The sequence below is a fragment of the Tauraco erythrolophus genome, chromosome 13 (genome assembly GCF_009769465.1).
Source record: "Tauraco erythrolophus isolate bTauEry1 chromosome 13, bTauEry1.pri, whole genome shotgun sequence".
Taxonomy (NCBI): Eukaryota; Metazoa; Chordata; class Aves; order Musophagiformes; family Musophagidae; genus Tauraco; species Tauraco erythrolophus.
The window spans coordinates 16,033,130-16,058,335 of NC_141477.1; the positions used below are offsets into that span (position 1 = coordinate 16,033,130).

The 25,206-nt window shown below is 41.5% G+C and overlaps 1 protein-coding gene across 5 annotated transcripts in view; it reads right to left on the reverse strand.

The window, feature by feature from the left end:
* Positions 1-7,526: 7,526 nt before the first annotated feature.
* The window catches only part of TBC1D8B (TBC1 domain family member 8B), a 40,724-nt gene continuing 23,044 nt past the window's right edge, over positions 7,527-25,206 (reverse strand). For 2 of the 5 annotated variants that reach the window (XM_086619866.1, XM_086619865.1), the window contains 14 exons: positions 22,689-22,839; positions 21,127-21,341; positions 20,555-20,672; positions 19,375-19,660; positions 17,803-17,932; positions 14,343-14,441; positions 13,106-13,174; positions 12,662-12,902; positions 11,714-11,779; positions 11,316-11,399; positions 10,371-10,427; positions 9,956-10,053; positions 9,421-9,609; positions 7,527-9,384 (listed from right to left, as the gene is read on the reverse strand). In XM_086619866.1, coding sequence (XP_086475992.1) covers positions 9,199-9,384; positions 9,421-9,609; positions 9,956-10,053; positions 10,371-10,427; positions 11,316-11,399; positions 11,714-11,779; positions 12,662-12,902; positions 13,106-13,174; positions 14,343-14,441; positions 17,803-17,932; positions 19,375-19,660; positions 20,555-20,672; positions 21,127-21,341; positions 22,689-22,839 — 1,989 coding nt within the window. In that variant the 3' untranslated portion in view covers positions 7,527-9,198. Of the gene's footprint in view, positions 9,610-9,955; positions 10,057-10,370; positions 10,428-11,315; positions 11,400-11,713; positions 11,780-12,661; positions 12,903-13,105; positions 13,175-14,342; positions 14,442-17,790; positions 17,933-19,374; positions 19,661-20,554; positions 20,673-21,126; positions 21,342-22,688; positions 22,840-25,206 lie in introns of all 5 variants that reach the window. The other 3 variants (XM_086619864.1, XM_086619863.1, XM_086619862.1) reach the window with 3 other exon arrangements.

Here is a 25,206-nt window from a genome sequence, read left to right on the forward strand (position 1 = left end):
ACGCCGGCTCCGGGAGGCAGAGACCAGCTCGGCTGCAGCCGCTCGGCGCCCCGGGCGCACGCGGAGAGGAGCACGGGACGGGTGAGGTCGGGTCCGGCAGGGACAGCGGCGGCCAGAGGGATGGTCCCCGCCGGGCATGGACGGCTCCAGGGGCACCGTGTAGGTCGGGATTTCCATGCAGTCGGTTCGTGATGCCGCTCCGGCAGCCGTGCGTGCTCTTGCCCAGCACGGTGGTACAACTGGAAGGCGACGGCTTTGTGGCCACAGGGAGGTTATTGATGAGGTCGCCACGAAGATTGCTTTGCCACGGAGAAATCCTGAATGAAAGTCACTGTGAATTTAAGCCCAGCGTTTGGAGCACGTACGCAGACTGTACGGGTCCGTGGGACACCGTTGGGTTACCATGTACATAACTCGTTTCACCATAGTAGGTCCGTTGTGGATTTATTTTTTTTTCCTTTTTTCTATACCTCAGTCCTGCAATTATTTTGTTTTCCAGGAGATCGGATGATGCTGCTAATTTACATGACACCACTTTTGCCTGAATTTCTTACTGTTGTTATACCAGCTCACATCGCAGCTAGTAAGATATTTGTCGTGTTTTATTTTGGTTAACAAGTGCAGATAAATTTATATGATTTTTACTCCCTGTAGCCAAATATTTTTCAGGTTGCAGACAAAGAATCCTTACTCATTCTTTTTTTGGTGGTTTTGTTTCGAGTGCTGTAGTTGTGTATGTTTCTATACCTGAAAACAAGCATAGAACAGCATATGACGGCAAACTTTGTGGTTTTGCTAGGTCATGTTTCAATTCGGCCAACCTGAAATGTGAGATCACAGCGACACAAGTGACGTCACAAGCCCGTAGGGTCAGCAATAAATTGTGGTTTTGTAACTTGTCACTTTTTAGCTACTACTTTATATTCATGGATTGAAAAACCAGTTTTACTCCCTAGTGGGTGTATAGTTAAGTGTCCCTACTGTTTGTGTCTTTCCAAAGGAAAAAGGAAAACGTACATGTTTGAGGAGCTGTGCTAACTGTGGGCACTGTTAGAGCCCAAATGTAGGAGATGGGTTAGGCCATTACTATAAGCGTTGCAAGAAAAGGGTTAGTTAGGACCAGGTCCATCTAGCAGCAAAGCTCCACCTGGCAGGTAGAGCAAGGTTTAAGGATGGATTAGTTTGTAACCTCTGTCGAATCCAAGCAAAGTGTGCTTTCTTTTTTTTTTTTTTGCCTTTTTTTCTTTTTGCATTTCTTTGTTTTTTTTCTTGTGCAAGCTGCTTACTTGGCTCTTTGCACCACTGCAGTGGCTGGACGCCAGTGCTGACTGATGGAGCAGCCTTTGGCATGAGCAAGCCCAAGCAGCCCTGTGGTTCAAAAAAAGGAGGGAAGTGGGAATAGCATGCAAAAAAAAAAAGTAGGTATTGCTAATGGTACATATATCTAAGAGATATTATTTGTATATTTAGCCAGAGGAAGAGGAGGCTCAGGGGAGCCCTTATCGCTCTCTACACCTATGTGAAATGAAGTTGTAGAGAGGTTGGTTTTGGTCTCTTCTCCCAGGTAGCTAGCGATGGGAGGAGAGGAAATGGCCTCAGGTTGCAGCAGGGGAGGTTTAGATTAGTTACTAGGAAAAAAACCTCTTTACTAAAAGAGTGGTCAGACATTGGAACAGATTGCCTAGGAAGGTGGTGGAATCACCATGCCTGGAAGTGTTCATGAAAAGGTGTAGATGTAGCACTGCAGGACATGGTTTAGTGGGCATGGGTGGTATTGGGTTGATGGTTGGACTTGATGATCTTAGAGGTCCTTTCCAACCTTAATGACTATATATATCTATCTATATCTGTAGATAAAGCCAGCTCACTTTCCCCCTCCAGCCACACACACTTTCTGTGCTGCAGCACAGGAGGGTTCCGTGAGCATTGGGGCCAGGTGTGGGCTCGGTAGCACAGTCACAGCAGCCCGAGTTTCCTGGCGAGCTCAGGAATGCATCGGGAGTGCCACACATCTGCCCCGGACACGGTTTTGGCTGCAGCCTCCTGTGGCACAGCAGCACTCACCCCCGGCCCCATTGCACGAGGGGCTGTTTCCCACCCACCGGGTTTTTCCAGAGGAAGGGGCCAGGGTTTTGCTGAGCCTGGGCTGGGGCCACCTCGCTGCTGGCAGTGGGACGTGGAGCGCCTGCCTTCGTGGTGCAATCTGGAGCCGAAATACCAACAGCAGCCTCGACCCGCGGTGCTCAGAGCCCCAGTCCCTGGGGGGACGCGGGGTCTTTCCTGCCCCAGGTGCTTTGCGCAGCAGTGTCGCACACGCGGGGCCGCAGCACGGGCCAGTGCGGAGCCTTCCAATAGGAAAAAATTTTTTTTTTTTTTTTTTTTTTTAAAGCACTATTACTTTTAGAGTCTCCCCATCCCAGGAGGGTTGCTCGTGAAGATGGGGCAGGAGAGGTTGATATAGTTTGGGGGTTGTTTGTGGTTTTTTTATTTTTTCCCTCCCCCTAACCTTGGCACATATAAGGAAGAAATTTTTTTACATTGAGGGTGGTGAGGCAGCGGAACAGGTTGCCCAGAGAAGTTGTGGATGCCCCATCCCTGGAAGCGTTCAAGGCCAGGTTGGATGAGGCTTTGGGCAACCTGGTGTAGTGGAGGATTTCCCTGCCCATGGCAGGGGGGGTTGGAACTAGATGATCTTTAAGGTCCCTTCCAACTCTAACCATTCTATGATTCTATGATTGTTGGGGGAGGCAGACACTCGCCTTGATGTCGGGAACCACTGTTGTACGCAACGTGTGGCCGGCAGGAGGGAAAAGCCGGGCATTTCCCTGTCTTGCCCATTAAACCTGCCCCAACACATCACCGTACACGAGCCCAGACATGGCTGGTGTCCATCAAATGTATCTCAGAGGTTGGGGTCAGGGGCTTGGAGGGGGTGGGTGGGTTTTTTTAACAGAGCTTGGTAGGGAGGGAGCCAGCAGAGTCGTTCTCTGGCATTGCTGTGGCTTTGAAAGCAAGTCCAAGAAAAGAGGGTTGGAAGGCTTTTAGGGGGGGTGGTGGGTGCGCCGGACGGGGCTGTGCCATGGACACAGCCCTTCTGATGGCAGCACTGGGCTGCACAGACAAGGGAGGGGGTTGGCATTGCCCCCCTGCCCTCACAGCCTCTCGAGGAGAAGCACAGGAGGTGTGCAAGGATGTTTACATGTTAGATTGGCCTTGCTAAAACAAGAGACCTAAAATGCACTTTATCACGTGCCCCCTCCCCCATCTTTATTGCCAGTGCCCACCCCGGCCGCTGGCCCAGCTGGTGGGTGGCGCGGGGTCCCAGGCGCTGCCTGACGGGTAGAGCCATGTTTTCCAAAATGCTCCAAAGGACAAAATCCCACAGTCCCTTTTCAGGGCTCGCTTGGTCCCTGCTCCATCTGCCTCCAGGCTGGGGGACGGCTGAGTCGGGGCTGTGGGATTTTTGCCTTATGTTAGCACTCGCTCAAAAACCATATGAAATAAAGCAAGCTCTTTATTCAGGTTGATTTGTATTTGTTTACCTCGGTGTTAGCTACGGCCTGTGTTTTTGGGACCCATGTGGAATTGAGGGGCGCTGGTGGGTTTGGTTCACACCCCCCCACAGGTGCTTACAAGAAAACACAAGTGTGACTTGTTGGTGACAAGCAGAGGGTAGAAAGGTGACCAATGTCCCCTGCCTCGGGGTTTGGCTCCAGTGTCTGTGTCGACCTGTTAGTCATTAATGTTCTGAGGCTTTCTAGTACGCAAGCACCTATAGATCTCTCTCTATATACATATAGATATACAGACATATGTATTTTTAATATACATATTTTAAAATGTATATTTAAAAAGTACATATTCATTAAAAGTACATATGCAGTATGTACTTGTATATCTATATATGAAAACATATAGATATAGGCCACACAATTCCAGACCTCTGAAAACACAGGCAGCTTTAATTAATAAAGTCTTGCACTTTTAGCGTATTTGTACATATAAGCTAAAGCCTGGTGGGTATAATCAGGCTGCTTTGACGAACACAGTGAAAACTTACTGTATATATTGTATATACTCCAGATAAAAAAAAAAGTAAGAAAAAAGTCTTAGAATTAAATATAAATCATGGTTTATTTTATATTATGTTGAATATAGATACATTTATAAATGTTACTATTCTTAAAAGTATTTTGTAATGGGAAAAAGGAAGTGTCTTATGAAGATGAACAGTAAAGATTTTATTCTTGTCTTGAATCTACGTCCCTGCACAGCTCCATTGAATGGGAGTCCGTGCGTTCGGACAAGCTTTAAACAGATTGTAAATAGTATTTTAAAGAAAAAAAAAGAAATAAAATAATACTTGTAAGACCTCTTACACAGTATGTGCTGTTGTTATTTCCTGGGTACGGGTCCGTTGGGGATCAGACTCTGCTCCTTGCTCTCCACTCTCCAGAAGGCACAAGAGCAGCAGCCAGCACCTACACACGAGTATAAGCAGCTGAAGGGACAGGGCTCTAGATGGAGACTGGGATTTCCATGACCAGTGCCAGAAAAACAGGGGCAACACATAAGTTAGAAAGAACAAGTCAACAGAGTCAGTGTAGACATGTCTGCACACTGTGTTTTAATTTGGATGCAAAAAACGAGTTAACGGCACTTTTCCCAGGCTGACGCACCTGCCGTCAGCTCAGGCTGTCTGCCAGGCTAAACTGGTCCCAGGCTTCAAAATCTGGGTCTCTTCATCTTCCTCCACTTCTGGGGAGGGTGGTGTCCTACCATGGGTTTTGGCTTCGTCCTTGTGTTTTGGAAAGCACTTACTCAAGGTGGCTTTAAAGTGACCAATGCTCTTGAAAGAACTGAAACAGTTTATCGTGAGAAATAATGGTGCCTTAAAAAGTTTAGATTTTTTTTTTCTTAAGTGAAACAAATTTTTATTTAACATCCCGTTTATCTTACAGTACTTCCACATACAATAATACATCGTATAAAAAGCCAACCTGCCAACACAAACGTGTTGCCTTCTTGGTAAAGTGACAAAGCTATAGCAAAAAAGACAAGTCTATTTTTCTAGAAACAAATGTAAATATTTCTTTTTGTTTTAGTCCAGATAACAAGTGCAATTGCAATCAAGAACCTTGTATGGTACAACTGGCTGAGAAACTGCTAATAAAATCACACAGCTATTTCTTAGTCCCTGTGGTAGCAAACTCTTCTAAAAATACATTATTATCTAGCCATTAGAGTGATGAAGAAATGGCTGGTTTTAGGAACGGCCAGAACACAGAGTGCTTTTCCTGAATCACATGGCAGTGACCGTTTCCACATCCCAGGAAATGCTACCGGTTGAGTTACAAGCAGTTCTCTCCCGTGGTGGAAAGGGCTCGTATTTTTATTACTATTAGTTGAGCTGTTCCCTCCCTGTGTGTGTTCAACTCGGCGCACAAAGAGGTCAAGCAGCCAGGGCTGCCACCCTTCCCCCGGAGCACAGGGAATGGCGAGAGGCTCCGCACACGGCACGCTCACTGCCGCTCCGCGAGCTCATGATCACGTTCAACCAAAGGCATCTTGTGTGCACAGCAACACCAACGATGGCCCAGCCACCAGAAAGGGCTGTGCCGCGTACACCAGCAGCCACTGAGAACGTTTCAGGGTCAATAACCACGGCACAGCTGCCAAGTCACGCTGGTGATGCCGCAGCAGGTAGTGCAATTTTAAAACTCTAAAAACAGCATCACTAGTGTTATCTGTGTCCTACCTACAACTGTCTATTCTGCACATTCATTTATTTCCTATGACTGAACCAAAAACCTAAAAAGACGGCTAACTTCACAAAAACTGTTACAGAAAAAACCTAACAGATACGTGAAATGACCCATCAGTACTCACTTAACCACACTGCTTCCTGTGCGTGAATGAACTGTTCAAAGTTCAAAAACACTTCTAAAAACTTCCAAGTTACAATATGAATGGAAAGTCCCCTCCTTGGGAAGTAGCTGAGTAATTCTGGGTCAGGCCATCTGCCACTGCCAGACTCCTTGCCAGCACTTCTGCTTAATTCACAGCTCCATGCGGCAGCTGACCTCCCGCAGCAGAAGTGTGCACACCCGCAGCGTCCCAGCGCAACGTGACGTGAATCTGGGTCCGCCTCTGCATCACCAAGAGCTTCAGATGGGCAAAGAGCTGTATTGCACGGGGATCTCTGTCCCTCCCCATGCAGGGCTTTAAAGTCAGGGCATCACCCGTTGGGACTGAAGAGAGGAAAACAGCTTCTATTGCTCTAGCTCTCCCAATGCGTGTATTTGTTGGCCAGCCTATCTCCACAATGGGAAAGGGAAGGGAAGGAGCAGACACTAACTCCAGAGTTACTCTGTCGCTAGCAAAGCGTAAGTGTCCCTCACTTTTAGGGCCCACTGTGGAAGCAGCCCAGCAAACACACCTCTGGGTCACGCTCCTTGGAAACACCTGGTGTTTGCTACATCTAAATCTCCCCAAAGGATTGGCCCGTGACCCACAGGCTCCAAAAGGAAGAACCTGCCAGTTGGGCAGCTGCCCGAGTGCTGCCAGCCTGCTGGAAGTGACCTTCTCCACCCTCCATCCCACTGAGGCTGGATGCCCGGCCACTCTGGCTAGTCTCGCTGGATCAACCTGCAGGTGTATGACAGGAACAATTTAAAGACATTACCCTTTCTGGGAAAAAATATAAACAAATTGAATAGAAAATCTATGTGGTTAATAAAAGTTAGTGTTCCCCTACACAACCTAACTTCTCACCTCAAACCTATTTTTTTTTTATATATATATATATATATATATACACACACATAAACACATAAATGCTGGTAATCTCTCTTTATACATAGATATGACAGCTGACAAGAGTTACTACATAACTGGTAATGGCTCTACAGTCTCTTGGACTGTCACTAACAGAAAAAGGTATTTTGAAAAGGTGCTCCGTTTTGCATAACCAAACCAAGTAACGTCACAAGGTGTTGTGTTTTACAGATTCCTTCAGTACAGTCTTCTGTACTTACACCCTAACATCCTGGCTCTCAACCAAAAACCATCACTGAGTTTTAAGACTTTCATATCTGTGTGCTACCGTGCTTAGCAAATACTTCATGACTTTCACTGCTTCTTGAAATTAACAATATCCATCATAAACCTACAAAAGCTTTTTGGATGGGCAGCTGCATCGATTTTCACAGGGCTCCAATAATTTCGGCACTGCTATTTGCAGAAGAATTACTCACTGAGCAAACCTTATCCGAGTACATCCTGGACTAGAACAATGATATTGTCTGCTTCGTGTTTCTAAAACAACATTAGGAAAACAGTGAGTAAATACATTTTAAAAGTAACACAGTGTTGCCCTACTTTGCCTCAGAAACATATCCATATGAATGGATAAATTAGTTTTTATATTTCACACATAAAAATACAAATCAGTATTATATTGTATCAAGTGTAATTACTCGCAAAGGCTTCTGAAAAAAGCTTCCTCGTTTCTCACATATATCATATAGTTTTTGGAGTTACTGTTTATTCAATAAAACTTTATTTTACATTAATACCTGAGAGTATGGGGGAGAGTAGAAGAAATAATTCGTAAATTCATTCTTCCTGATCAAAACTGTATTCTTTAGAAGCAGCATGGGAACTTTAACATCAATTGCAATGACGGCATTTCGCCAAGGGCTTGTAACACAAGTCAGAATTCCATTTTATTCTTCATTCATATTAGTATTACAAGAAAAGCCGCAGTGAATGACACCATCCCCATTCTGCTTCTTTACAAAAAAAATGCACAGTATAAAAATAATGCTGCTCTGCAGAGAAAGATTGTCATACAGGCTTTAGAAACAGTCATTTTTAACTAGTTTAGCAGAGAGGTCCAGTTTACTTTCTTGTTGTTAAAATACAAGCTCTTCCCCTCTTTCTCTAAACCCATTCTAGCACCAGCTACCGAAGGTTCAAGGTCAACATGTATCAGAACTGACATTGGCAGAGCTTGCCTCCACAGGATCTTTACTGTATCATTTTTTATATATTAAAAATTTCAAGTCAGATTCCAGAGGATTTTTTTTGTTGCCATGAATCCTGGCAGATAGAAAATATTTCAGCGGTAATAACCCAGAGCGCTACAGAAGAGAAAGAATAATTACTAGGTTGAGGTGTGGAGTGCGAGTAGGCAAAGGAGCAACTGCAGTCTGTCCCTAGCAGTTCCATCGTCAGCATTCAGCTATGAAGCAGCTAAACATAGTCTGTGCTTGGGCTTTCCAAACAGGCAAAATTCTGCATTTCATCAACATGCTCCTAAGAAGCCAACAATGGCTCCTCTTGCAAGATCAATGACAACCACCAAGTGGTCAGACAGATTTAGCCACCGCTTCCCCTTGACTTCAACAATCTATATTAGCTTTTGCATCCATGTGCAGCCTGGAAGATGAAACAAGCTTCCATCCTTTTCACCTGAATAAGCAGGAGGAGTAGTATGAAAGTGGGAAAAAGAACTCATATATAGGCTGAGCTAGAAAAGCAGGAAACCAGTTGTCTGTTGCAAAAACTGAGATGTAGGCTGGGAGAATGCAGTCTGCAAACTGCTGACAAGGGGTTGGAATCTGCAAGAGTCCAGGACCATCAGTAACACCGAAGCAGAGGAACTGAGACCAGGGCAACTTCTCTAACCTCACGCTCTCATGCCTACCATAGCCTCTATTCTTAGTCTTCACCCTGCTTTGGTCTCAGTCCACATGCAAGTTTGGAAATATCTAATTAAACTAACCTGGAAGACAACCTCTAAGCTGTCAACACTCCCTTTAAGTGAAAATGGCTGGAAGTCATTCCTTTTATCACAGTAATAGAAATGAACCTGGAGAACACACGCTGTAACAGCTGTCATTCAGATAGGTTTGCGATAGGTCACGTCCACTACTTCCAAGCAATGTTGCATATTTGAATAACATGGTAAAGACAAGTTTATTATTCAGTCCTTTTTTTCGAGTGAAACTTACGAACAATGCAAGAAAGTGATTGTGCTTCGAACTATTTTTATTTACATTACATACTAGTAATCTGATATTTAAAGCTAACTCTTTAAAATCCATTCCCTATGGAAACACCAGACTCAATTTCCACAGTAATAATCTTAATTTCTAAGCGCTTTATGATATTCAGAATCAAAGGTATAGAAAATTACACTCTGGTTCTTGCTTTAAGTTGTAAATTTTTAGCACTCTCTATTTTAGCTTTTATGTCATGAGGTTTCTCAAAAAACCTCACAAAGGCTGGCTCATTTAATAAGGATGCCAGAATCTGTTCAAAGGCAAAAGACCATTCATGGTTCCCTCTTAAACTCTGTGCTCTACTGCCTTCAGTCTGCTCAGAGCTGCTTTCCTCCTGCCCTTTTCTGGGGACTTCAGAAGGCACCTCCGTAACAGCAACTGGACTTTCGACCGGTGATGGGGGACTCTGCAGTCTTCTCCCAACTTCTTCCATTTTCAGGAGGAGTCCGGTAACCACCGCTATAGCCCGATATAACAGTTCCTCCTCAGGATCCCCATGGAACAGATTGTACAGAGTTTTTGAGAACTGGATGAACTGATGCTACAGAGAGATATAGAGGAGATTATTCAGAGAACAGCAACACAACTGTCCCGTTTCACTGCACGTTGTGATCTCAGTCCAGTGACTGCTGCTGCTAGGCACCTGGTACAACTGCTGCTCTAACGACAATATGGGTGCGGACCAGCCCTGACAAACACAAGTGTATCTGAAAGTCTCTTTCTTCATAAGCTTACAGTTACAGCAGTTTAAAAAAGCAGTCTAATGATTTATGTGAGGATCTGAAATTTAAGAGATCCTACAAATCCTTTTAAAAACTACTAATAAGACTTAAAGGATAAAGCGCAGTCAAAAATAGACTTAAATAAGACTCAGATTGACAGCTTACCTGATTCATTCTTGGCAAATCTTTAATGTTTTCTTCTTTTTTAAGAAGTTCATCTTGCCATTGCTTCAGATATGCCTGAATATCAACCTTCGCCTTCCCTCCTTGACAAAAAGAAAAAAAAAAAAAAAGAAAAGTGAACGAACAAGAACTAAGAGCTTCCCATGACGGATGATGCGCAGAAGAACCAGCAGGCTCAGTTTCACTCCTTCTCAAAAGAGTGGTGGGGCCAAGGACTAAACAGGATCAGAGTTTACGCTGCCCTCTCTCCCCTCGGGACTATACTTACAGAAGTGGATATAATGTTAGTACTACGCTGGAGATGACCTTACTCAGCATATGTTGTCACCACACACTTCCCCAGCTCTGCTCCCCCAAAAGACACACAGTTACCAAATGTGTCTCCAGGATTCTTTACCTTTTTCTGGGCTGCTCTTCAAAGAATCACTTCCAAGACTATCCCCAACAGACGAAACTATAAGTTTAGGGGGAGAAAAAGAAGAAAGAGTTACTTATTTGAGAAAGGAGGACCAATGGTTCATTTCCTTCAATCGAAAACTCCTCCCTTAAGGAGCAAGACCCTCACTGACCCCTATGTTCTCAACACAGATTAGGCCAAGAAGAAACCCCATGGTAAGATTTGCATACCTTCTATAAAAATAGAAGCCACCATGAGGCTGGAGATCACAAAAGAAACTGCAATCAAGTTGTATCAAGCAAATACCCTTCATAATGTTCACGGTCCATGTCTTGAACAGTGGTGAGAACAGTACTCATGTATTACAGATAAGGTACTTTTGGATAGTTTTTAAAAACCAAAAAGGATGTCTCTTCCAAAGAAGTAAAACTGCACAGCTTTTCAATAAGAATATTTTATCAACTCCATAAACTTAGACACCACAAAATTTTTTCAGCTGACTTGGTTTAAAATGGAAGCAAAGGATTTTGAAATGCTTGCTTATGTGCTCCAAATTAATTATGGGTTTGGATGTTTTATTTCTTGAGGTACGAAATATCATGCCTTTATGCCTTGGATGCAAAAGTGAAATGGCCATCACTTCAACAACCACTGCAAGAGGTGGCCTACTACGCTACAAAAGGCTGACCAAATACACTCCTCTCTTTCCATGCAAACACCTGTGGCCTTTGAATTCAATCATCAGATTAGCTATCCACAAATTCCACACTACTTTATAAAAACAGAACTATCTACAGAAGATCTTAGCAGAGGATTCTCGTTAACAGTGATATGATTTACTGGATTAACTGGTTTTCAGAAGAGCGCTCCCCATTTTTGACCACAAGATAATTAGTAGATTCCTTCTAATATTCTGCAGGCAAAGCCTCACACTCTGGAGCTTACCACTGAGTTGGCTGAAGTGGATCAGTTCTTCTTTTGAAAGATCATCACCTTTGGAAGGGCTTAGAGATTCTACTTCAGTAAAAGCTGCAATAAATAAATGAATAAAGTGGTTTTGGGGCTCCCAAGCATTACCAGAGCAAAAACTTCGTAGAGACAAATGGTCCCTATGAAGAGAAATGGTGTTGGAGAAGATTAAGTCCTTCCCAAAGAATACATCACTCTGGAAGAAATTCACATCTGTGTTACAGCTACCAGACTATACTTTAGCCAGGATTGGTGATGACAGGAAGAAAAGTAAAGCTAAGAAAAAAAAACATACAAAGATGACAAAAGCCCTTTATCATCTGATAAATGATGATGGGAACAGCCCTCCCCAAATGCCACCACCTCTCACTTACCTGGAGGGATGTGCAACTTGAAAAGAAGCTTGAGTTTGTCAGTGAAACTTCCATTATACATGGTATCTGTTAGAGGAAAGAGGGAAGAGTCTGTTTGACTGAATCGAACTTTAAAACACCCTCTTAACATAAACAAATATCACCCAGAGAGGTTGGAATTGGACGTGTTCTGTCTCACATGGAGTATAATTAGAGATGGAGCTTAAAAAAGGCAGTATCACCTGCAGCTGAGCCTGGGGTTTGCCTACACTGAGGAAGGAACACTAATAATGCCCATGACTTACAACACGAAATCACAGCACCAAAGAAATATAGCACTAATGTCTTCTTAGCATTTTCCCTCAAATTTTTGTTTTCTGAACAGTATCACTATGAAAACAAGATGAAAGGATCAGAGTAGTAAGTCAAGAAAACTTTCAGTTCCCCAGAGATACAAGGCATTGGTCATCTTGCACGACCTGTGTATGAGATAGCTTAGTATGAGGAAGCATTTATCATCAACCAACCAGGCTGGGTGATGAGATCATATCATTTCCTAATTTTGTGCTATTTTGATGGTAAAGTCATATTTAAATTTAATTTCAGTTAACTCAGAAAAGAGAAAACTCAGAAAAGTTCCTAGTTTATAAAGCCTTGTGTTAGCTATTTCATGGCGAAATACAGACACGAAAATGAGAGCACAGTTCTACAACTTAAAGCCTTTATCATTCACTTAAATAGTGTAGCTCCCACTCTGAAGCTTATAAATACACTTTGGGCACTTGACTTGCCATTTAATCAGTCTTTGCATTTACTGTCACATGACAAAAATCAGATTCTCTGACCCCAAGTTAAGAGGTTAGTCTCCTCAGCCTCTTTATACAGTGTATGGAAGGTGATACGCGCCAAGACTACACCCAAGACGGAGTTCCCTTGTGAACGTGCTACACATAGGTGCTGTTCTCGTACCAAGAACACAGGCAAATTGTTTGAAGTTTATAAGGCAATCGGAGCTCTCATCCATCAGTCTGAATGTCCACAACGCAAGCGAGTCTCTGTTGGCACAGTGTGACCAGGGGCTCAAGAGATGACAGAGAACCCTGAACTGCTGGCAATCGATCCGATACTGGTCAAGGTACGGCAGACTGGCGTCATGATGTTGCAAGACAGGACTATTTACGTTCCAGTAACAGGAAAGAAAGTGCTCCTTCTGCAAAGGAGAGATAAAATGTTAGGTTTTCTGAAACAACTCCTCTCTCTGGGTGAAGATGTGGGAAGTTAACTACGTCATTTGATTTAAAGTTGACACATAAAACATATGTTGAATTTAGCTTTTACCTCAATTTGTTAAAACTGTTTCAGACCCATACACAGTCCACCATTAAGATGGATTTTTGGTAAATGGCACCTTACCTTGAATAATTCATAAAGCTCTTCAAGATCACTAGGACTGAATTTTACATCCTGGGACACAACACGTAGCTGAAACAAAATTAAGAGAAAATTAATTAATGAGTCTTCCTTCTTTGGAATAAGCCTGTAGAATAAAGTTATGGGAGACTTAACCTTACAATAAAAGATATCGTTTGAATATTCCACGTTTTAGCATGCTACAATTAGGAGTAAGACTAGAACTTCTTTTTTAAAGCAATCAGAAGATTATAGACTGAAAGAAATAATTTCTCCCCCAAAAAACGGAGCTTAAAGCTAGTCACATTCCTTGCATACATGGAACCTACACTACAGAATCTAGGAGATAAAACTCAATTATTTAAAATGATATGAAGTATAGCTTCCTTTATAATAGGCAAATGCATGTTCAGCTCTCAACAGTGAAGCTGAATCCTCAATTTTTAAATTAAAAAAGATTAAAAAATGGCTCACAGCTTTCTAAAACAAAGTTAGCCAGGTTCCATCTTCACAATACGTACGTTTCGTAAAACAAAACACAAGAGTTCTCATCTTAGCACAACCAACAGCATTTAGTGCATGTTGCTACAAGCCACATTTACTACAGAAAGAAGCACTGCTTGTTAAATAGACCAGTATTATCATCGGTTATTGCAAATGAACCACTGAAGGAATGGGCAAACAAAGGAAGTGCCTGGCAACCTCCACCTTCATTCTGGAGTCTGAACACAGAGGATGATATTGGCAGCTGAAGAGCTACCACACCGGACACCCACACACACCACGGACAAAAAACAACCCTTGTTGAATGCAGTACAATGATCCCTTCAGCGACGTTTGGTATTGCTTCCCAGAGTAGAAACGCAGCTGATTAATTGCTTTACTGTAGCACTGTGGTCATTTTACAGTTCTCTATGCCTCTAAGAGAAATGCATTAACAATTTAACAACAGCAGGTGGAAATATAGGTCAGCCTGTTCCAATCAATGCAAAGAGTCAGAGATATGCCAGCCTTTACAAGCTGTCTGTGATGGCGTTACTTGTAACAAGACCAGAAGGTCATGCTGTGATTCATAGACTGAAAACAGGCCAAACCTCAGTAACAGACACCCTGCAGACCAGAGGGATTTCAGCATACAAAATTATCTATTTGGCCCTGGAAAAAGTAGCTCTTCTCAGAATTTTCCAAAAGGGAATGAATCTTATCAGAGGGAAGGGTTTATATCTTCCAAGTCGCTCACCACATTCTGCTTGGTCGTAGCTTCTAATGTCTGGATCACATAAAGCCTGTTCCTGCAGCGCATGCTCTCAACGTCCTCGTATCGAATATCACCGTACCTCTAAGAAGAAAAGCATCGTTCCATGAAATCAACTGTTGCTAGACACATCTAAGCAGATACTTTTGTCTTGCTTCCATCTAAGCACAACATAGGTACAGACACAAAGGAAGATCCTAGAAACTCAGGAAAAAACCCATTTATTAGAGTACTAACATTCCCCCGTTTAGGGAGTAACTTTTTTTAAAAGTGCAACTTTTAAAGGGGCAGGTGTTTCAGTGATGAAGACAGAAGAAACTAGAATAGTTCACTGTGTGGGAAGACAAAGGAAGGGATTTTACCACGTGTCGGCTCCGTATCCAACCCTGCTATCGCATGATGACTACTACTGCAGGGTAGCAAAGTCTAAGAAGTGTGTTGTCGGGGCCTGAAGTTCACTCTAGTGAACTTTAGAAATTAGCTGAAGTAATTTCTGAACCGTTCCTAGCTACCTCTGGAATTTCTGAAGGACAGGGAAGGTGTCTGAGCATTGGAGTAGAATAAATACATTTACCTTTAAAGAAAAGTGGGATAAGTAGGCAAAAACTAGAAACAAATTCCCAGAGAAGTCATGGAACGAATTGTTAAACAATTAAAATCTAAATAGAAACAGATAAGATAAATCAAAACTGGCAAATATGCTTTATCAACATCATGTCAAACCAATCTAATTTCCTCATACAAGGAAATTCAGTCTAGTGTGTAGGACTGAAAAAGCGGATAGGATACGTCTTGACTTCTGAAAGGTTTTTACCATTCTTCAGCAACACATGCAACCAGAAAGACATGGCCTAACTACAACCACCACACACCATGGGCACAACTGGTTCTAATACCAAACTTTGAGAACAAATAAGTGATAAACAACCAAACTAGGCAAGACTTTCAGGAGTTTTTCCGCAGTGTCTTTTGTTCCCATTTTCAGCAACGCACTTTAATCGAGATCTGTAAAACCGCAACGGTCAAAGAGTCTGAGGACATAAGCTTTGAGAAACTGGTTGTGCTGCATCTAGAAAAAGCAAATATCAGAGTTGAAAGAGTAAGTGATGCACAACAGCAACCTAATAGCAACAAGGAATCACAGAGAAAACTGCATGGACTATCCTCAACAGCACTTCATGAGCATCCAAGAGGAACTATACTGGATATTAGGGTATTTTCTGACAGGGGCAGAGAAATCCTACAATGGGCTAAAGTTTTTGTGGATTCTCCTTTGTCGGAGAGTTTTAACAACATTAGACATTTTTCAAAGATGCTCTGGGTGTATGCCAGACAGGGAGCTGAACTGGATGACCTGTGGAGTTCTCTTCCAGAACTGTATTTCTATGCTCCTGCAAAGACCACGACCAGCATACTTCTGACTTGGAACAAAGAGGAATCAGAGAGAAGTTGCATCTCTGAATCATAACTCATTCACTGGTCTGGCTTCTGGGCATTGATATTGTGCAATGACCTCAGCAAGAACGTAAACAAGATGTATAATCTAACTCTGAATTAGTGTGATACGATAAAATGCTGCACGTTCTTCTATTCACTAAGTAAACATGACTGCTTCGTATCTGATTAGATTGCCAAAAATGAGTCATAAAGGCATGAAACTGAACATCATTTTGAAATTCAAGTCCATATCTTTTCACTTAATCTCATATATCTTGTGAACACCCATGCAAAGCAACAGTATCACAACATCTCTGTTCCCTTATTCACGATTTGTAACTAGAGCTATCTGCAGAATGACAACTCTCTGTTGCAGCAATCTTTCCATTTCGAAATTTATTTTATTTCCACAGTGATATGAAAATAAAACCCTTCACCACAATAGAATTGTGTTGAAATTAACTGTCTGGTCAAAATGGGAAGCAGGAAATTTGACTCTCACTTTGTATCAGCAGTTCTCAAACAAGGGGTTGTGACACTTACCAGCATTGAAGAAATTCAGTTTCAACCGAAGATAAAAATTTGCATCCAAAAAAGGGGCTATGAGATAGAAACAAGGATATGGGGCTAGGAACAGGGCTCTCGATTCGCGAGACTCAGGTTCAAGGATCTGCCCAAATCAATGTTCAAAAGCCATACTAAATCAGAGGCTATTGCTTTGGTCCAGTCACCTGCCTGCAAAGGCAGGGGAAAAAGAAAGGGAGTTTCTTTTGCTTTGTCTTTCAGTAATGCTTCCACCTCTGTGAAAGCTTCAGAATGCAACATACAGTACTTAACTATTTACCATCTCAGTTCTTTATTCTGCAAATATTCATCCTCACTATGAGATCTCCCCACAAGAAAGACCCATAATAGTTTGCAACTCTTCTTATAAGAATCTTAAAAGCGTTTTACAAACATGATTCTTCAGTATAACATTCTTGTGAAACGACACTGATAGTAGAAGCACAGACTTTTTGTATGATTAGCCCAATACTATAAAGATACTTCAAGAGAACTTGAATTTCTGATTCTTGTCTTTGCTCACCCTGCTAAAGGCAAAGCCTTCTTTTCAGTAAAAATCAAGAGACAGTTCCTAAATTATACAAATTACAGTTGGTTAATCTTTTCTGAGTCAAGGCCAGGACATTTTTCCAAAAAGATCCACTTCATCTCTTAACTAGAAACACAAAACTGAGAATCAGAAAAGAGAAAAAAAGAAAAAGGATCATATAGATAAATGAAATCAGCTAATAGAAAAAAACAAAATGCGAACAAATCTATTCTCTCAGCTTGCCTTTCACTTCAGCTGGGCTGAGCAGAAATCTATGTATAAATGGACAAAAATCATACCAAGGAAGGAAATGCCTCATGAAAATCTGAGGACAAAAGGAGAAGGAGAAGCTAGATGTATTTCCTCCCCAATGCAGAGCTGCAAAACTAGATGTTGCAGAAATTAAACTTGCAAATTTAAAGAAAATGATGAAAGATCCTAAGTGATCTTCCTCACCCAAAACATCTCTAACAGTCATTTAATGCATACAATAAACTATTGAAGTATACAGTTTCCTGCACAGGTTATGTCTAATGTTACCACTACCTGCAATGTGCAGTAGTAAGTCTCAAATTAGTAAAAGGAAGGGACGTTTCTGCTGTACTTTGTAATTTAGTTGACATACTAATAAAGTGAATGAGGGATGGCAATATGTGACCCGAGATGAACCCAGGGAACTCCACTCAGGACAGCCTAGCAAGCACATTCCACATAGTTAAAAACCCAAACCAATACAAAACGAAACCTATCCCATAACCTACAAGGTTTTCAGTGAGGGTCAACAAAATACAGAGCCCAATTTCTACAAACCTAGACAGATTTTCTACTCCACAGTGCAGCTGCACTATTTTTAAGGTAGCCCATGCAACGTAAACACTGCACGGGATGCAAAAACATACCCACAAGAACACATACTTCATTTGACTCTCGGATCAAATCAGTAATGTCCACTTTTGGATGGTCACTCTTTGTATCACTGAGGTTGGAGCCTTGCTGCACAGCTGGAGGCAAGGGACTGTCTTTGTTAGTGACACTGTCAAAAAATCTGCAGAAAACAAACACATGAGAAATTCAGCAGGAACCAGTTTATCACAACAAAACGATAACATCAGCATCTACTGAAGAAAAAGCGTGCAAAGAGCAGGAAATAGCAAAGAGTAACAGCATGAGTAGCACAAATATGCTGTAATAGTAACAAAGATATATACAAACATGGGAACCAGCTACTCAGAGAACGTTGTAGAGCTTCTAGCCGTAGAATTTTTAAGATCCAGCTAGACAATAACATGGCTGATGTGATCTAGTGCTAGCAATAATCTGCTTTTGAGTGGGAAGTTAGAGACTTGCCAAGATCCCTTCCACTCAGCATTCCTCTGGTTCTCTAATCCGTCTAGCAAGGTTATACTACATAACCAGGAGAGGGGAAAAGAGGCTTGTCCTGTTCAGGAATGGTGACCGAGGCAATCTTAATTCCCTCAGATGCATAAACCAAGACATGCCTGATCATGTGTTACAGCCAGACAAAATGTTGAAAGCGAGAGTTCAAAAGGAGTTCATAACAATCATCAAAATCTTGGGTGTCAAGTGGAAACAGCAGCTTGTTTGATTCAAGTGAAAATTAAAATTTCACCACACTTCTAGATTTTAAATTTTAACATATTTAAACTGGGTGAATGTGCTCTTACTGCTAGGGTTTTTTTAAGTGTTAAAGACTTACATGAGTACAGCTAGGTTTTACAATAAATACCAGGCTGCATGGTCTCCTAAAACAAAAACTGTTTTTACAATTCTGTAGCTTCTATCCTATTCAGAAGTCTCACTAAAAGGTCATTACCTGGTGACTCCTGTTAACAGTCATTTTGCTGTTTTAATACTCCATAATGCACAATCACAGAAGTAACAACAGAATTTAGGTAGGTAGTGAAGCAAAAACGGTGCAAGTTTTGCTTGCAATACATCAGTTTAAAATGCACTTTATGTTCCTTATTTGAATTTATTCTTCAAATGCTAATATAGAACAAACATCCAGTCATGATTGCCCTCATCACACTTTTTTTGTCTTATTTCTATTTAAGCCATTGGCAGCAGAGGAGTCAGTAGCCTGAACTACAAGAACTGCTCTGCAGAATACGTTGTAAGTAAGGTCATGCCTGAACTGTTTGGAACAGTCTTAGTATGCTCTAGATTACCTCATCATTAAGGAAAGTCACCTTCTATAAGTGATATAAAGTCCAGGCAAAACACACATTGCTTTTACTTTAAAATACACAAAATGGCAATGGTGGTTTTAGAAGAACTTTAATGAAAGATGAGATTTTCAGAGGATCCAGGCACACCTTCCAGAATTTCGGCCCAAGATGAACACTTAATTACTTTGAAGCCTTTGGAAGTCTTGGCCAGATGTCTTCTCAGCTGCCCCAGCATGACATATATTAGCAATCATAGCAGCTGCTACATAACCCATAAGAGTAACAGTTATCCTGGTACCTGTTGAGAACGGTGACTGCTTCTGCATCATCCTTACAAGTCAGCAACTTCTCCATGTTGTATTCCAGCACTGCAAGACCCAGCTGCAAGATTGCCTTTATTCCATCATAGAAGAAACAGTCCACCACATTGACTGCACTTTCAATAGGCAGCGCACTGATAAAAAGGGTAAGGAACCAGGAGAGAGAGACCGAGGAGAAAAAAGTCATGTCCGTCATGTGGTCTGTCAACTGAGGCAGATGAACTCTGATGAGCTCCTCAAACACTGCCTGATCTACCAAGGCACCTGCAGGGAAAGGATAACAAAACCACCACCCAAATCTTAATACAGAGAAGCACACTTGTTCTCAGAGCACCAGCCAGAAATAAAGCCCCTGTCCTGAAGCAACTTTGTCGTAAAACCAGACATGGGACTAGCTGCATGGAACCACCAGCTTCCTTCCCTATGCTGGAAGCTCTGCACTCTATGCGTGGGTCCAGAGCCTTGCTGCACACTGTAAAACATGTTGGCACTTTTGTGGGTGTGTGGCTACTTCCAGCGATTCTCCTGAAAACCAATACACCCTCTCTGCAGTTAGAGAGAAACTTCGCATAGAATCATAGAATGGTTCGGGTTGGAAGGGACCTCAAAGATCATCTTGTTCCAACCCCCCTGCCATGGGCAGGGAAACCCTCCACTACACCAGGTTGCCTAAAGCCTCATCCAACCTGGCCTTGAACACTTCCAGGGATGGGGCAGCCACAACTACTCTGGGCAGCCTGTTCCAATGCATCCAATTTTCTTCTAGCATATACACCTGCATGTACTGAGTATGAGATGTATGAGATCAAAGACTAAGTCTGGACCTGGAGCAACACTTTTTCCTTTATTTAAGCTGACTAAGTTTCAAAGAAATAGTATAAATTGCAGTTATGATTCTAAAAGAACAGTATAATAGTACAACTGACTTCCTCTTGAGTAATTATGCCTAGAGTAATGACAATAGCTGAAAATCATATCCACTCCTGCTGGAGGAGGAGTCCTGGGACATCCTCTGTAACTTCCATTTTCTACTTCACAGCACTGAACCAAATGCAACAGTTTCTCTCCACTGTTCGCCCTTCAGCTCATTCCTTACATTCGTTCTTAATGAATGATCGTTTACACTCAATTCCAGATAAAAAGACAGACGGATGTTACCAATGATTCGGCGATTGAAATAATCGGGTAGCATCCTTTCACACACGGCAACCAAAAGCCAGAATGCTTCCTCCTCTTTAGCATACAGCAGGAGTACTGATGTCAAAATATTCATTGCCTGTAATGTTTAAACAAGACAGGAAGCATTTACAAGGAAAGATGGTGAAAATAAAACTGTTGCCATTTGTTAAAATCTGTATTTCTGAAAGCGCTTTGCAGCATGTTTTTAAGAGTGCTAGGATAACCTACAGCCATATCCAGTATGAGACTTTCACCTTTATATTATTTAATACAAAGTATAGTATTTATACTACATAAAACCATTTGTAAGTCCTAAAAGTCTAATAAGAATGCAAAGACATATATGAAGTGGGCATGACAACATTTATCAACAAATTCAAGTACAACATAAAACCTCACATTACATAGTGAGATGAAATAAGCAAAGTGAGTGAACCACTAAGCAAGAAACAATTACGTGCTTCTGTGATTGATTTTGTGAGGTGCCACTATACTGCCATCACGAGCTCATCTTTAGACAACCAGCAGTAAGGGTCTCAAAACTGCCATACCTGACAATATCCAATTTGGGGATTCCTGTATGCATAAGCTGTAAGAACTCTCCTGAGTGCAGAAATTCCTGTGTCACTTTGAAAAGCAGGATGCTCAGGTAAGGAGCGACGCAAATCTCGTTCAATTTCATCAGTAGCTAAAGTGCACGTTCCTAAGGATTTTTCCACCAACTCAGTGTAATAACCAGGGTTGGATGCCATATCATTTACAGCACCTGCCAACACATTGTATTGCACAGCATTAGAGGACAGCAGAAAACCATCTACATGATTGTCTGCACTTTGTATAAAAATTTTCAGTGACTACTGAGGTACCTCACCAACCTCCAGATGTTACTGCAGTAATGTATCAGAGTAATTCTACTGAAACAAAATAAAGCTTGGAGTCACTTTCCATGACAAAGTTAATTTTGACTTACTTTTTTATTTCACTGGGAGAGAAGCTTCCTTTCACCTAGAATTTTGACCAAGTTTCCTGGCAAACACAACACCTTTCCATTTGTAGAGCTGGGAATAGATTAGAAAAACTAGGCAAAGGACTGATATTTACCTAACTAATTCCATAACTTTTATGTCAACACCTTCTAAGTCAGAGATATCAGCCTGGTAACAAAATCATAAATGCCTATGTAAGCGCTCAAGGAACACTAGCAAGGATAAATCCATGTTCACATGCCCTGGAAAGGAACCACCATACAGTAGGCTGAATGAAGAGCATAAAATGCATTTGTTACGATAAACAGATACTCTGGAACAGCAGAAAGCTCTGCCCAGGGGAACACAATGAGTACAGCTAGCAGATAAGGTCCAGGGTGGCTCCTCAAAATCTGCAGCTCATTTTCTGAATCTGACACAGGCTTCCTGTATGACCCTGATCAAGTTAGTGGCTGCTGCTTTCCTAAGTGTTTCAGTGCATGGGAACAGAAAGCACACAGAGGTGTTGTAAAGCAGTGTCTTAATTCCCTGGGTCTCCACTTCCTCAAGTTAAGTGCTCTGACACAGGCATGTTCTACAGAAGAAAGCCACAAAAGCATACTCAGAGCTTTGGCAAGAGATCCCATATGTGGGAGAAAGTCTACAATTCCTGTACATCTCAGGCTTTAAACCAAGCGACAGAGTATAACAAAGAGCTGCCAATAACTGGGGCCAAATTCTATGCCAAGACGACGTTTTTTTGTGTCTGGTAACACTATCCTCTCAGAAAGCTTAAATCAAAACAACTGAAACAGTCTCACAAACATGCTTTTCTTTTTAGTAAGTAAAGTGGCTTTGCTGAAACTGACTGTCCCCTTAAACTATAAGAATACAGCATAAAGTCTTACTGTTATTTTTCAATTGAGCTCTTTGTAAAAGAAGCAGATGCAGGTTTAGTTTAAATCAATTTAAACCAAAATAATAGACAAAATTATCCTGTTCATCATTTTGAAGTGTCTTTCTTCAGAAAGATTTGGGTAAGTTGCCAGAGGTAAGGGCATTTTTTGTCAGACTACGTTCAAACAGTAACTAGAACATCCATACGGTACAGGCCACAAAATGGATCAATTATACTTGCTATGCAATACCTGAGAAGAGCAGCCAGAGCTCTCCTCTTAATGCTTCTGGGATCCCTCTTACAACAAGGTCTCGAGTCTTCTTTGTCCGAAACATACTGACACCATGTCCCCGTTCCACAAAGAGGATGTTCCAGGACTGTTCTTTCATTTTTTCTTTCAACTATGAAACGCAGAAGATAACAAGCATTAAGTATACTGGAAGATTTTCCTCATGTTTCAAAGAATAAAACCAAATTTTGCTCTCAGTTATATGAATATAAACTGGAAATGGCAGCAATAGCATCAGTATTGAATCGTGATGTAAATGCTGACGTGAATCACAGCAAAATCTAAACGGTGCATAGTGTAAGTCTGGAATACAATGCAATCTCCTCCATGACCTACTACTCTTTAAAGTATATTATTACAAGAATGTCTATACCCGGTTAGACAAAAGGTAAATCTAAGCCAGAAACCAACAGCAAGTGCCACAGAACAGTAAGATCAAACAAATATCTGCAAAATCCTCCTCCATCCTCCAGAAAATAGAAGCACAGGCACCTCCTCAGCAGAGGCAATCTCTCTGAATTTAACAACACACAGCAGATTTTTCCCTGCAAATTGCCTTCTGAACCCAGACAAACCTGCCGCCTTCTAGCTTCACTTGATGCCCCCTTGTTGCTGTATTAAGACAGAAAACAATCACTCCCTTTCACCTTTTTCCAAGTCACTCCTAAATTCAACTTCTTCCTTACTTCCCACTTGAGAATGATTCCAACCTGTCAACAGCAATAACTGTATGCAAGCGAGATTTTCATTTGAAATTACATCATCACCATCTGTTTTGTTGTATTGTTCACTATTCTGATAAACTTATTTAAAAAAAAAAAATCAATATCTAGGCAGCCCTATGTGTTACTTCTAGATTGAACCATCTGCAACTTTGGTATCAGTATAACTGACATTACTATCAAAGGATCACGAAGTACTAGGGACTTAAAGGGGGTCAATGAACAGTGATAAAGCAGTGAGACAGCTAATCAGTGCAAGGTGCAACTGTGCAAAGAAATTCTGCCATATCAGTTCTCCAGAGGCGTTCCAAAATGCATTGCCAGCATAAGGATAAAAAAATTCAACACTTGACATAATTCTTATGGCAAAAAATTAGAAGTACATTAAAACTTCCTCTTGTAAGATTCTTTTTCAGCTATTTCCATGTAAATATATATATATATTTTCGTATGATGATACATACATACATACAAATCTGCTTATTAAAACCTAGGCCAATTTTAAACTATCCCATTTTTTGTTGCTGCTTTGTGATAAACCATGTAACATTTTCTTGGTAAATGGTAAAGTAATAGAAGAAGGAAAAAAGATGAAATTGAATGGAAGTAGTAGAAAAGACATCCAGGAAGAACAGGGTGAAGAGAAGGTTCAGATTGCTTACATGTGGTGGAAGGTTTCTCTGTGCTAATTTGAGAGCTCTATCCAACAAACTATAAGAAAAAGTTTTTGGCTGTGATGGCGCAATGACATCAAGCAAGTGATTATTTGCAAAGCAAATAATCTGTCACAGACACCTGCTTAATTACAGTGATAAATTAACATAGTTTGATTTCAACATGTCTATGAACTGTTCTTTGCTAACAGCAATAAGAACGCACTAACTCTGTTACAGACGAAACAATATCCCACAGAAGCTCAACAGGCAAAACCAGGTTTTTGATTCATCCTGCTTTGCTGCATTACAGTAGTTGATAGATTTGGAACAGAAAGGCTACAAATGGTGGAAAGCACACAGAGGGATGGTATGACATCTGTCATGATTCTCCCACAGTTTCTCAATCTTTCCTCAGTTTATTTACACGAGCTCCAAATAGCACTAGGAATTGATTAACCACATAAAACTTTTTTTACAAACTAGCAATTTCTGTCAACATAGAAGATACCAGGGTATGCACCTGAACTTCATTAGGACCAGCCATGTAACTGAAACCTGCTTTACAAAATGAAAACTGGCAAAAATTTCCCGTTCAGACAAAATTGAAGTTACAGGCATTTTATTTTGCCTGCAGAGCAGAAGGAGCCAGATAGAAATAGTGAAATAGATCCTTTGTAAAGTACAAGATTACTAATAAACTATTGATTAGCCACCTAAAACACAATTCAATTTCTCCAAAGCGAAGCAACTGATGATCAGGTGCTCCAGCTCACGAGAGGCTGCAGGGCTGAGACGGGGCCATCACGGCCACCGCATCTTCTGCGTGCACAGCAGTAAGATTTAACATTGTTAAAGCAATTCAAGGTGGCAAAAGGAAATGCACATTTTGTCTACTTTTGTTCAACATACTATAAAAAGCAGAACTTAAAAATCTGGATTCCCTTTTCTCCTACTATGCTGGGTTTATGCGGTGAGGTTTTGGTAGCAGGGGAGGGGTTCCAGGGATGGCCCCTGTAAGGAGCTGCTGGAAGCTTCCCTGACTTCAAGTCAGACCCACCTCTGGCCAGGGACGAGCTGATTAGCACCTCTGTGAATAACATA